Genomic DNA, 14733 nt, shown 5'->3' with positions numbered 1-14733 from the left:
TGCTCATGGTGTTGTGTGATGCTAGAAACAACAAATAGAGATCTTGAGTAGAGGTATTTTGTATACCTCCACTGAAACAGCTTAAGTGTTGCTGCGTTCATTTGTAGGGGCCACAGATCTTAGATTTAGAAATCTATGTTTTGATAAACAGTACATTCTATTGTCAGTTTTAATGTACAAACATAGTTCTGTTTAATGTGATTAAGAATCAGATCTGCATAGGAGGAAAGCAGACTAAGAAAATGTGTCCAACTATTTAAAACAGACTGTGTGCTTAATTTTACCTGTGCAACTTGGTTTTGTAAACTGGTTACTTCAATTTTCTTTTCTAACTTTGAAAACTGTTCACTGAAGAAAATCTATGAAACTTTGATGTATTCATTCTGTCCCAAAAGACTGATTGGCTAGACACCCACACTGTCTAGCATCAATATTCCTTTTGTCCAGTGTTATTAGCAAAGCACTTGGATATTTTAATCATTTATAGAATAGCATCCTGCATTTCCAATTTGCCCAATTTTCCAATCTGCTGTGACTAGTTTTGCTTTTTAGTATACTTGGACTAAAATGTTTCTCCTGAACTCCCTTCATTGGACATTAAATCCTTAATTCCCCTAATAAGCCACATTGCACTTGCAGCAATTTGATAAAATAATCTATTTATTTCAATTATCCCTGAATGGAAAAGATAGGATATCAAGTATGTTCCCCAATTAGAAATTAGTGGAAGGTAAGTTTTTGTTCAGCAATTTCACTATCACGTTTATTGTTTTTTTTTTCAAGATTTAATTATGCTTTTATTTTCCAGCTGCACTGGTGAAATTTGAATTTGAGACTTGTCTAAGCTATTTGTCCAGGCTAAGAGATTACTAATATTAGCATGTCCAATATCCTAATTTTGTACATTGTCAATTTTTTATAATCTTTTATTTAAAATGTTCTCTATGTATGAACAATCCTTGAGCAAACACCATGGCAGTATATACACTGACCTTCTGTTTTCTAAAACATTGATTTTTATAATGGAGTACATGATAATGGTGTTTACATAATATTTTCAAAAATCCCTCGAGTTGGAGAGTACAGGAGAAATAGTGGGTTGGTAGTTTCATTATAGTGTCAGATCTCTGGAGTTTGAGGTTGGCAACAACTCTTTAATTCCACTGTACTAAAATGGAACAGACTGTTCCATAGAGCCATATGTAATGAATTATCCAATGAGGAACTCTGAATCTGCATATTGTAAAATGGAGGTTGGAAGTTGGGCACTGCCACATTGGGCTTCCTGCTCCATCATTGGATGGCCACCAAGGCTAAATATACTGAACTGACTGCACTTTATGTCGAACCTCTCGGGTTACCACAAACCGTGCCTGGAGCATGGTGGTTTATTTTAACCCAAAATTATGTTTTAAATGTGTTAATTAGATTCCATTAACTTTTAATGTCAGATTAACTTAAAAGAATTTTGAAGACCTTTAACAACAGTGAGCAAGCATTCCAGAACCAAGGTCCATTGCCTTGGGCCTTGTTCTCACTCATTTGATCCTGAAAAGCCACAGAAAGTAATGGTAACCATGGGGCAAGTGCAGTACTGTGTCAGGTTGAGTACAACACAGGTCTGAGGTTACAATCCAAAGGGAGAAAACCTAAACTGGAAGCTAACAATCAGATTGGGTGAAGGGAGTATTCGGGATGGAAAAGATTATAGTGCACAACAATACCAGGCTGAATGCTTAAGAAAGGAGCAGAGTAAAGCAAATGACAGCACCAGGGGAGAGTCAAGAACAATAAGGTAACATTAAGGACAGAAAATTGGGAAGACAGATTAATGTTTTTACTGCAGTCAGTGAAAATGGCAAGAACAGAGTATTGTGTATGCAAAGGAGTCAACTGTGTTCAATAAGATTAATGATTATAGCTGTGTGAATATAATAGAAAGTTGACTTCAAAAGATGTATATGGAGACAAGAACCTGTAGATGTTGAAAATTTGGAGCAATGTACAAAATGCTAGTTGGGCAGCAATATGGAGAGAAATGACCAGTCAGTATTTTTGGCCAAAACCCTCCATCAGGATTGGAACAGAAGAGGGGAGAAGCACAAGCAAGAGGGAGAAAAGTCAGAAAGATGAGAAATGATACGTGGAAGAGGCAAAGGACTGAGCAAGGTGGGAAAAGACAGCAGACCATGGAATAAAGGGAAGGAAGTATGATCGATAGCTCATGAAGGGAAAAGAGGAGGGATAAAGGGGCCAGAGGAACACAGGAAACTAAGGGAACAGAAGAGGGGGGTTATTTTGACTCTATTTTTGTCCCCCTTAGTTTAGTGTCTTCCCATATGCGCTCTTTGATTTTTATCAGCTTTCTGTACCCCCAGCCATGACCATGCATGACCAGTCCAGTGCACTTCTAACCCCTATCAGGAAAGCCTTGAGGCTCTTTGCTTCTTTCTCAATAACACATCCAACAAGTTCCCCTCCAAAACAATTTCCTGCAGAGGCAGTACTGGTGCTCACCTCTACAACTTCCCTTTTGTTTCTTACCACTTTCCCCAGATCAAAGGTCTGGAAAAAGCACACGCATGGGCCTTAACAATACCTGCCATTTTGTTGGCTACATAGAATGTGTTGTGTTCAAAACTTGCAGCAACAAGGCTCCTCAATTCTTTCTCTGCCACAGTGACTACTCATCAGTTCATCAACTTCACCAACTTCCACCTTCCCACTTCTTGATCTTTCTGTCTCTATCTGGAGTCAGATTATGTACCCCAATCTTTTACAAACCCACTGACTTCCCTTATCCTTGCATACCACTCTTGAGTCTCTTCATCCAACGTACCAGTCTCTGCAACTTATGGGATCCCACCACTAGATACGTCTTTTTGGTCATTAGACCATAGAACCTTCTTCCAGCTGACTTCAGAGTATCCCACTGCCTTCTGAGAAACAGTTTTTTTTTCCAACAGTGGCTTTCTCTTTGCCACTCTCCCATAAAGCTGCATCTGGTAAGCACCCAGGCAACAGTTGTTGTATGCGCAGTCTCTATCATCTCAGCCACTGAAGCTTGTAACTCCTCCAGAGTTGTTAGGTCTTTTGGTGGCCTCCCTAACTAGTCCCCTTCTTGCATGGTCACTCAGTTTTTGAGGATGGCCCGCTCTAGGCAGATTTACAGCTGTGCCATTTTCTTTCCATTTCTTGATGATTGACTTAATTGTATTCCAAGTGATATTTAGTGACTTGGAAATTTTCTTGAATCCAACTCCTGACTTGGTGTTTTTCATTAACCTTTGAGGAGTTGCTTGGAGTGTTCTTTTGTCTTCATGGTGTAGTTTTTGCCAGGATACTAAATCACCGGTAGTTGGACCTTCCAGATATAGGTGTATTTTTACTACAATCAATTGAAACACCTTGACTATACACAGATCTCAGTTTAACTAATTATGTGACTTAAACCAATTGGCTGCACCAGTGATGATTTAGTGTGTCATATTAAAGGGGGTGAATACTTGTGCAATCAATTATTTTGTTTTATATTTGTAATTCATTTAGATCATTTTGTAGAGATGTGTTTTCACTCTGACACGAAAGAGTCTTTTGCTGTTGATTAGTGTCAAAAAGCCAAATTCACTGTAATTCGATGGTGTAAAACAATAAGAATTAAAACTTCCAAGAGGGTGAACACTTTTTATAGGCACCATAGGAGGGGGATGGGAATGCAATCAGAAAGACAAAGAAATATTGCAGAGACCAAAGCAAAAGTGAAAAGTCAGAGTGGAGTACAGGAAAGTCAAATTCAAAGGTTACAAGATACTAAAAGGATGAGTGTTAGGGTGCCTCATCTGAATGCCAGTTGTATTCAAAACAAGGGCAGTGAATTTGTGGCACAGATCAGTACAAAAGAGTATGATTTAGTGTCCTTTACACAAACATGATTGCAGGGAGGAGATAAATAAAAATTTAATTTTATGGGTATCAGGTATTACAGTAGAATAGGCAGGAAGGTAGGGGAGGTGGATAATGTTCTTAAGGTGGATAATAATTAAGGATGAGATTAAGGTGACAATGTGAGACGACAAGATCTAAGGATCAAAATGTTGAGTCTATCTGGGTAGAGATTAGGAATAGTAAGGGGAAAAAATAGTGGTGGGAGTCTATAGGTCATCAAAGTGGTGCAGGCAATAAACCAGTAAGTAATTGATGCACGTAAGAATGGAATGACATTCGTCATGGGGGACTTTAACTTAAAATTAAGTTGGTCGAGGCAATCTTGAGGAGCATTTCATACAATGCATCTGTGATAACTTTCTTGAACAGCTGTTAATGAACCCACAAGGGAAAATGCTATCTAGTCCTATATAGTGAGACAGGTCACTCAATGTCAGCAAGACCAAGGAGTTGATTATTGACTTAAAGAGAACCAGTCCTCATCAGAGGAAACTGGAGGACCAGGAGAAAACCCAAGCATTCCACGGGCAGGACGTACAGAGACTCCTTATAGAACCGCGCCAGTATTTAACTCCGAACTCTAGAACGTACCAAATTGTAACAGCGTTGTGCTAACTGGTACACTACTATGGCCCACTTGAAGCCCACTCAACTCTTCTTATTTGAGGAAAGGCATACTGACTTTAGAGGTGGTGTAGAGGAGGTTCACTAGGTTGATTCTGGAGATGAGACAACTACAACTTTATTGGAGATCCTTCCACCATTTATATGCTATATCCTCTACAAAAGATTCAACTGAAAGTGAATTAAGAAAGATAGTGGATGATGCCACAGCAGTGTTCCAAGGATGGCACTGGAAAACTCAAACACATCAAGGGCAAAATAGTGTTAAATTAAAATGTCACGCCTACATTTTACAAAGCTATCTGGCTCCTTATACAATCCGTGATAAAGTAGCCAGTGAGCTAGATCACATGGAGGCTGAAGGAATTCTTTCCAAGGTTGAGTGGAGTCCATAGGCAACACCAGTGATCTTAGCAGCCTAGAAGAATGGGTCTGTGGTGATTTGAAGGTCACCATCAACCCAGTACTGAAAGTACGTTTGTAGATCAATACCTTCTGTCCAGGATAGAGGATATCCTTGCAAACCTTTCAGAGGAAAACACTAAAGCAAAATGGACTTAGCTGAGGCCCACCTACAAATGAAGATGGAAGAAGAATCCAAAGTGTTTCTCTCCTTAAACACTGACAAAGGGCTATAATAGGCTTATTACTGGAGTAGAATCAGCATCTGCACCTGCACTCTGACAGAAAGCTATGGACCAGTTGCTGTAAGGCTGCCAGGCACTCAGTGTTACCTGGATGACAGCATTGTTATGGTGAGAATGACAAGGAACATCTCCAAAATCTCAAAACAGGGATAAAGAGATTAGAAGATTATGGGCTCAGACCATGATGCAACTAGTGTGAATTCTTTAAAACAAGCATCACTTACTGTGCTCACACCATTGACAAACAAGCGTACTGAGAAAATTCAAGCAGTTGTGGATGACCCAAGGCCAAAGGACTTGTCACAGTTGTGATCTTTTAGGATTTCTCAATAAGTATAACAAACCTGCCTGCCATACTCTACCCCTTGAATTCATTACTCAAGATTGGGAAGAAATGGCAATGGACAAGGAAGTGTGAGGTGTCTTCTCAAAAGGCAAAGCAAATGGTGACATCAGACATTGCACTCACACATTGCCCAGTGAAGCTTGCTGGTATAAGTGCAGTCATGTCTCCCGTTATGAGTGAGGAAAGTTAACACCCCATAGCCTTTGTATCATATTTCCTTACTATGCAGAGAAAAATTACACACAGATAGACAGAAAGGCCTTGAGTCTGGATTAGAGTGTAAAACATTAGGGTGCAAGTACAGATAAATAAAGAAGCACTGTAGTTCTTTATTTATCTGTACTTCTCCATTCATAGCCTCTGATTCACCCTCAGTTTTATTGCTTAAAATTGGTGAATATGCCTTCAATTTTCAAATCCTAAATTACCTTCCTTAAGTCATATTGTTTCTTTCCCTGAGATCCTTCTTAAAACTTATTCCTTGGTCTATTGCCATTTAATACTACTGACGAGATAGTTGCTATTTAGTTACCGTTCTGTGAAGTATAGCTGGTTCACACCGCACGCTGTCGGAGCAGTGCTGCCAGGATAATCAAGGACACGACCCAGCTAGCCAGCACACTTTTCATCCCTTTCCCTCCGGGAGAAGGCTCAGGAGCTTGAAGACTCGTATGGCCAGATTTGGGAACAGCTTCTTTCCAACTGTGATAAGATCTGGGCCGTACCCTCCAAATATCCGGATCTGCCTCTCGGTATTTTTGCACTACCTTACTTTCCATTTTTCTATTTTCTATTTATGATTTATAATTTAAATTTTTAATATTTACCAATTTTTACTATTTTTAATATTTAATATTTGTAATCCAGGGAAGCACAGAATCAAATATCGCTGTGATTGTATGTTCTAGTATCAATTGTTTGGTGACAATAAGGTATAAAGTATAAGTGTTATATATAAAAAACACAATTGTTTGTAGTGATGGTGGAGATGAAAAACAACGTGTTCATTAGGTTAAGAAGAATAAATGCTATTTTACATTACTTAAGGGAGAAATTTTAGGAGGATTCACAAAATGTTGACTGGATGGTGCAATGCTCATACACTCCAAGCAGTATAAAGAAATGACAAAATTCCATGAGAATAGAAGTTTGTAACCAAAAGTTTGTGAGGGTGACTGCAGGATTTACTGGGTTTTTTTTTACTGTCTCCAATAAATCTAATGCCCAGGGCAATGCTGGGTGGTCTGACGAGTTTTATTTCGATTAGACTTGGTTGTGTCGATCTGATACCAGTAATTGGCTTACTAGGCTATGCTGGGAGGTAACTTTTGCAGACTCATGAGGGTGAGACTGGGCGAGGATGAATATTTCTTGCCTTATAGGAGCAAGGTGGGATTACAGTGATGATTTTTTTCTGAATCACTAATGTGGATAAGTAAGGTAAAGAGAGAAAATTCAGTATTAAAAATCTGAATTATCTTTAAATGTGTAACCCTTGATGTTCATGAACCACTCAGGCATTTATAAAAATCCTGTAATTTCAGAGCTTTACTCCCCTCTGCACCTCACTTTTAAATGACTACCCTTTAGTCTCCCACTAGCGGTAATATCCCTATCTTGTCATGACCTTAAAGATCTTGTAATTTTTCAATAAGATTATCCCTTATTTGTCTAAACTCAAAAGAATACAGGTGTACTTTTTAACCATGCATGACAGAACTCCTCTTTCCAGGAACTAAGCTAGTGAATGTCTTTTGGAATGCCTCCTTATTAGCAAGGCCCTCCTGAAATAAAGGGTATAGACCTCTACAGAGTAATTCAGGTGCAATGTTACTGATGCCACGTACAATTTTAACAATACTTGACTATTTTTAAACTCCATTGCTCCAGCAATAAAAGCAAATATGCCATGCCTTACTTACTGCTCTGACATGTTAACTTCTACTTCATGCAGATGAACCCTCTCTGAATGTTCTGGATCCCTCTGTGCTCCACAAATTGGCAGTTTCTCTCTATTTATATAATAGCCCACCTTTTGATTCTTCCTAAATGTTCCTACTTTGAACTCTATTCAACATATTTTTGCCCATTCACTGAACCTATCAATATCCCATTGCAGAGTCCAATAACTCTCTTCACAGGTTGCTCTCCTGATTCATCAGCAAACTTGAAATCCCATATTTTGACCCTCTTCAAAGTAATTAAATAAATGAGCACCAAGGTCTGAGCAGTGGGGTGCTCCACTAGTAATATCTTTCTTGTCTGGAAAAGACCTTGTTGTTCTCTCAGTTTTCAACGTAATAACCAGTCTTCTGCCAATAATAACATTCATTATCTTGCCCACTAGCCTTTTGTGTGGTACTTTATCAAATGTCTTCTGAAAATACACAAATATAATTTCCCCGGTACAAATTTATCACAAAAACACATTGACATAGAGAGACCATAGAGAGAAACAGCATGGAAAAATGCCCATCAGCTCCACAAGCCCATGCTGACTCTCGGCCACCCTTTTACATTAATCCTATTTTTTACTCTCTAACACATTCTCCCCAAACCCACCCACCTCTCCCCCAATTCTACCATTACTTACACAAGTGAGGTATTTTACAGTGGTAATTAATCTACCAACATGCATATACTGTACTTGGGATGTGGGAGGAAATGAGCACTCGGAGAGCACCCAAGGGAGAATGTACAACCATCCACACCTAAGGTTAGGAGTGAACCGGGACCACTGATTCTGTGAGGCAGTGGTTCTACCAGTTGTGCCACTGTGTCAACATGGTTTGATTGTATTAAGTTTTTCTAAATGACCAGTTATCTCCTTCTTGACTGTAGATTACACTACCATCCCAATAAGTGATGCTACATAAAGTTTCATGCTTTTTTTTAATTTTCCACCCTTCTTATACAGTTTTCCAGTCTATTGTACCCTACTGAAACAAATAATTCTCTTCTAATGAACACAAGAAATTCTGCAGATGCTGGAAATCCGAAATAACACACACAAAATACTGGAAGAACTCAGCAGGTCAAATCTCTACTAACCCTGTTGCCACTATGCTTAATGACCATAAAATTCTGGTGATTTTTCTGCTTTCAATTTCAGTAATTTTTCTAATACTTTGTGTAGGGATTTCTATAAATTCTTCCTTCCTATCTGAAACCAGCCTTAGAATGCTTAAATGTTCTGTCATTTTCTCCATTCTTATTTTTAACTTTTTGCTTTCAACCTCATGATCTATGTTTACTTCAGCCACTCTCTGTTTTGTTATACTGTATATCCATAAATGGATTGTGCAGTTTGTTCTGGTAGTACCTCTCAGTTTACTCCTGTAATTAATTTTCTCCCTCCCTGTTAACTTTTTACTCTTCCATTATTAGATCCTAAATAAATCCTACTCTCTTAGCCTACCACTGGGTTTTGCACTTTGTATACTTTACCTTTAGATGTGGTATTTTTCTCAATCTCCTTTGTTAGCCATGGATGATGGATCATCTTTCTCATTGAGCCTTTCTATTTGATTCGGATAAGTTTCTGCTATGCATTATGAAATATCAGCCAAATACCAGCCACTGCTCATCCTGCTTTCCTTTAACTTATTTTTTCAATCCACTCCTTCATACCTTTATAATTGTCCCTTCTATTACTAAAATTAAGGACTCCTTTTGGACCCAAAGTGTTCACCCTCAGCTGTTTCTATCATGTTGTCATCACTGATCCACAGATTCTCCTAAACAAAATTTTTATTATTCTACCTCATTATATCAGATTGAATCTAAAATGGCCTGTTCATGAGTAGTTTGAAAATGTATTGCTCTAAGAAGAAATCACTGACACCCTCCACAAGCTCTTCTTCTACAGTAGCCTTGTCAGTTTGATTAGTCAATCAAAATCACTTAATTAATTAAAATTAAAATCACTTATAATTGTACTTCATTTGTATCATTGGCATTTCACTATTTATGTTTTGTTCTACAAGTGAGCAAATATTTTGGGGCTTCCCATCTGTGTCATCTTTCCCCTGCTGTTCCTTATTTCCACCCAAACTAATTCCACTTTGCAATTTACTGCATCTATATCATTACTCACAAGGGCACTAATGCTCTTCTTAATTACTAATGCAACTTCACCTCCTTTTTCATTTTGCCTTATCTTTTGTAGCATTGAATATCCTGGAACATCAAGTTCCTAGTCCTGCTCTCACCGCAATCTTGCCTTTCTTATAGTTATAATATAAAACACATTTCTTTCTATTTGTGCCATTGATTTATGATTGCTCTGATAAAAAGTTTTCAAACTTTGAATTTTGAGAGTTATTACATACGTAGGTTCCAGTTCAGATTGTACTTTGATTTTTCCTTCATTATCCTGTGCCACTACTTGCTCATTTCCTTTTGAGGATGCAGGGAGGATGCGGTGGTCAGTATGGACCAGTTAGGCCAAAGAGCTTTATCCTCACAATGACTCTGGTTCATTAAATTTGTTAGTTGAAAACCATAATTAATTATGGAATTATGATTAGAGAATTTAAAAAATCAGTTCTTCATCTATTCTACCAATTACTTCTTCAAAAAAATTCTAAATAGGTTTATTAGCCATAAATCCATAACATTGTATCACCAATTGTTATTATAACAGCTTTTTCTTATAACAGGTATTTAACATAACATATATCGTTAAAGATTACCGTGGTAAATATATACTCTACGGGGTGACAAAAATCAAATCCATTCATATTATATAGGTTATTTACATGTTTCATTGACTTTTTATGTGCATCATACATGTGAGCTTCATCAGTAATTACACTTACTGCAGAGATGCATGTCTAGTAAATGCATCATAAACAGATTGGCTGTATTTTTGAGGTCACGCACATCCAAAATAAACATACAACCATTCTGGTGATCGGGTAGAACAGTTTTAAAATATTTATATCCACAGAGTAAATGCCATTTTTTTCCGAATTTTTTTTTTGAAAATTAGTTTTTCCTAAGATCTGCGATTATAGTTATACGTCGGTTTACAGCATGTATGATAACTAAAAAAAGGCCGTGAGCATTAAAGCAGGTCAGCTAACAAACGTTTTTGTTAAGATTTGAGCAGACGCTGTTGACCTAAATCCTCCGTGCAAGGGTTTTCCAACTGTATTGCAAGCAGGTTGTTTTGCGCGTTTATTATTAACCTGCTCCGCTGCACGCCGCTCGGTCCGACTGCGCTCGGACTGACTGGGCGGAGAGGCAGGGCGCGAGCGCGAGCGCGAGCGCGCACAATCAGCAGGTGCCCTGTGGTCAGGGTTGGACAGACCATGTGGTGACTCTGGTGGTGGTGGTGCCGGTGCGGAGTGTGGACGTGCTGCGGCTGTTTCCTATCGGCCCAGCCCTGCCTCTCCTTCCAGGACCCCTGTGAATGGTCGAACCCAGCTGCCACCCCTCCCCCGCTCAGCTTGCGGCAGCTGAAGTAACGGTCCAGCGTTCGCTGCCTCTCCCATCCCGTGCGTGGCTGCTCACCGTTGCCACTCGACATGGTGAGTTACTCTCGCCGAGCGCTCTCTCCTCCCTCCCCCCACACGACTCGGCCACTAACCCGTGTATTTTTACCCCAGCACCCAGCCCTGCGCTGTTCGTTGTGTGCTTCTGGCGGGATGTGGTGGGCTCTGGAGGGTGGGTAGGGACGTTTCGAGGTTGCCGGCGAGCGCGGTCGCAGCCTGCAGCGGCCATTTTAACCTAATTTTAGCCGCTTGCAACGACTGGCTTGTACGTTGCATGGTGCTCGCCCCATGCCTGTCCGCTCAGTGTCCGGCGCTGGCGGCTGACCCACACCGTGACCACTCAGCTCGCCGTCTTCTCCCACCTCCTCCCTCGTTACAGTACCTGAGGCGTCCCGTTCAGTTGAAAATGAATCACTGCGTGCGCTGCCGGTGAATGTCGGTGCGCAACACGGCCAGCCACTGCTGGGTTTTGTACACAGCCGCCGTGGGAGAGCACGGCAGGGTAATGGGGGTGGGGGGAGTGGAGTGGCGGAGCTATGACGGACGGAGCAGATTTGCTAACACATTTTATACCCAAGTATGAATCCCGGGGCCATTTGGTCTTTACTTTCCACAGCCATTTATTGCGGTGCTGTGAAGCGCACAGGAGCGGGCAGCTTAGCCTCGTAATATAGAGGTTCGACAACTATTCGTATGTTTTTATTTGAATCCTTGACTTGTTAAATCTCTTACCTTTTTAAAAAACGAATGTGCCCATTTCGACCTGTAAAAGGGGGTAGAGTCAGGAGATGGTGGATAGGATTGTGCACAATGGCCTGAGTCACCAAGATACCGCTCGTGGTTTCGACAGAAAATATTTTGCCATTGTTTTAAATCAGTGCTGTGCCGGTTTACCGGTGCCTTTTCTATTTCAAGGATTGACCATGATAATTTGCTGTAAAGGTATAAGGTAGTTAAAATATAAGTGGATGTCTGTGGTTGGATTCTTTTGTTACATTGAGCTCAAAGGCTCCCCCGCCGTCTGTCGCATACCACAATTTGCTGTAATTTGTGTCAGAATCACTGCATCATTACAAGTGATGCTGCTTTTGGCATCGGTGCCTTAACTTGCGCAGTAAAATGAATAGGTGGTCTCTATCCCCAGTTCACGTTTTTATTAATCCTTGAAACGTGTGTTTATTAAATTGTATTTTAAATATTTTTGAAGTAGTAAACGCTGGATTACTGATTTCCAGTGCTGTGTTGCACCACCTATAAGATGTATGCAAAGCTCATTTTCTGTCTTTAATTTTTCTTATTTCAAAAAGGCCTCTGGAGTAACAGTGAACGATGAAGTTATTAAAGTCTTCAATGACATGAAAGTAAGGAAATCTTCATCCCCAGAAGAAGTCAAAAAAAGAAAGAAAGCAGTACTGTTCTGCCTTAGTGAAGATAAAAAACAGATAATTGTAGAGGAAGCCAAAGAAATATTGGTGGGTGAAATTGGGGGAACTGTGCAGGACCCCTACACATCCTTTGTTAAGTTGCTACCTTCGACTGACTGTCGTTATGCTTTGTATGATGCTACATATGAGACAAAAGAATCCAAGAAAGAAGATTTGGTATTTATATTTTGGTACGTATTTTTAAAAATAATTTGTGTAGATTTTGTTAAGGCTTGTATATATTGCCAAATGTTACATCAGTATTGAAGATGGGTATTAACATTCATCCTTTATCTCACTCAGGGCTCCAGAGAAGGCAAGCCTTAAAAGCAAGATGATATACGCTAGCTCAAAGGATGCTATTAAAAAGAAATTTACAGGTTATAGATTTTACTATGTTAAAAGTTGTTTACATTGATATGGTTTAACAACATATTCATTACATTTTATTTATTTTTCAGGTATTAAACATGAATGGCAAGTTAATGCAATAGATGAAATTCAGGACCGTAATACGCTTGCAGAGAAACTGGGCGGCAATGTGGTGGTTTCACTTGAAGGAATAACCTTGCACAATGACAATTGAGTGCCATCTTGACCCAAGGAGCTTCCATTCCTGCAGCTCTATTATAATTTGATCAGAGTTGGAATAGTTTAGAGTTTTTTTTCCACGTAAAGGAGATCTCATTAACTTAAAGCAGCCAATTGGCGGTTGCGCTTAGACTGTTTGATCCCTGTAGTTTTATGTAGAATCTCAAGGAATGCTTTCACATCATTCATTCTAGCCAAAACAATTGTTGTTGCATGCATTCCTTGTTCCTTGTACAATGAATGTGAACGTTTATGTGAGTAGTTTAGAACACTAAGTATAAACTTTTGAAAGCCGTGTGAATTGTCCACTGGTCAGGTGGTAGCCATCAGTTCATTACTGTAATTGTTGAAATTGCACTTGATCACAGTTCCATGAGGCTCTTGTGCATTCATAATCCACTCCTGCCTTGATATAGTTTTGTCATGGCAGTATGTGTTCTACACTTTTCATCAAAAGCACTTTTGGTAACACTTTTTGTTTTTAAAAAAAAAAAAGAATAAGGAATGCCAACCAAGTCTCTGTAGTTGCGTCATCAGTGAATTGTAGCTCTTGCATTTTTCATTCCTGTTGTGCAGACCTTAAGGAAGGAGTTGTTTATGTTGCCTTTTGTTTCCAGTGGAATGTACACTACTGAAAAAGAATGGGAGTCAAAGTTTACCATGTTAATCTTTTTCAACATTGAAAAGACATGCAAAATTAGTCATGATGGCAGTTACTGTATACTGGAGCCTTAAATGGAACATTGTTTTTGAGATCAGAAATTTGGCCACGCTTACAATAAAAATTGTGTGGTTTATGGCCGATTGCTGCTCTGTTTTTATTTTTAATGATAAGTATGCTATTGAGAAAATTGCAACTTTCACTCATTCAGTGTGATCCTCCTTTGTAATGCGTAATGTTTTCAGTTTGCTCTGGTGTTTTAATTCCATACTTTTCAAAACTGGAATAAAAATGTGTTAAGTTGGTACTCCCAAATTAGTACATTGAAATATTACATGATATTCGTTGGTTTTGGTCTAGCTTCAACTTGCTGATAAGTTAAATAGGTTAGTAGCAAGAACTGATCCTGAAGGTAACTGGTGCATTAGAGATGCTAGTGTTTTATTAGAATATTGTCTGATTGCAATCAAACAAATTCTTCATTACTTAAATTCATAAGACCAGACAAGTTGATCTTGTCCCTGGAACTTTTTGTACAGAGTTCAAGATACTTGGACTTATACTGAATATTTAAATAGAATAGACAAATTTTAAAACACTCTGGAATTCTAAGATTTTTGTGTATATAGAATTCCTTGTGTTAACTTTGAGAAGATGGTTTTAGTTACACTTGGATGTTGGCTATTAGTTACTGGATTTGGCTGAATGCCAACAGTTGCTCTCCTGCTAGAGAATTTGATCTGTATGCTGTGAGCAATCCTTTGCTAGTCAGAGCTATTTATGGGAAACGCATGCTTTTGTGTCCTGTCATCCTTGTCCACAAATGGCAAAACTGGACATAGTTCCAATGCTGGATAAAAGCAAGCATAGCTGCCAAATATTACATGTTCAAAGAATGCATTTCTAGAATGATTGGGGGGGGGGGGTTTGAAGCTGAATGTTAACTGTCTAAAGAAATGGAATTTCTAAGTAGTTTTGCCGAGAAACTTAATTTTTT

At 39.1% G+C, this 14733-nt stretch overlaps 1 protein-coding gene across 1 annotated transcript; it reads left to right on the top strand.

The window, feature by feature from the left end:
• Positions 1-10902: 10902 nt before the first annotated feature.
• cfl2 (cofilin 2 (muscle)) lies at positions 10903-13874 on the top strand. Its single transcript, XM_072267511.1, has 4 exons — positions 10903-11096; positions 12368-12675; positions 12788-12864; positions 12946-13874. The coding sequence occupies exons 1-4, from the start codon at positions 11094-11096 to the stop codon at positions 13068-13070; spliced, it is 513 nt and encodes a 170-aa protein (XP_072123612.1). The 5' UTR covers positions 10903-11093; the 3' UTR covers positions 13071-13874.
• The last annotated feature ends 859 nt before the right edge of the window (positions 13875-14733 follow it).

The sequence above is a fragment of the Mobula birostris genome, chromosome 1 (genome assembly GCF_030028105.1).
Source record: "Mobula birostris isolate sMobBir1 chromosome 1, sMobBir1.hap1, whole genome shotgun sequence".
NCBI lineage: Eukaryota > Metazoa > Chordata > Chondrichthyes > Myliobatiformes > Myliobatidae > Mobula > Mobula birostris.
The sequence above is the reverse complement of the archived record's forward strand: the minus strand, read 5'-3'. Positions and strand labels throughout refer to the sequence as shown.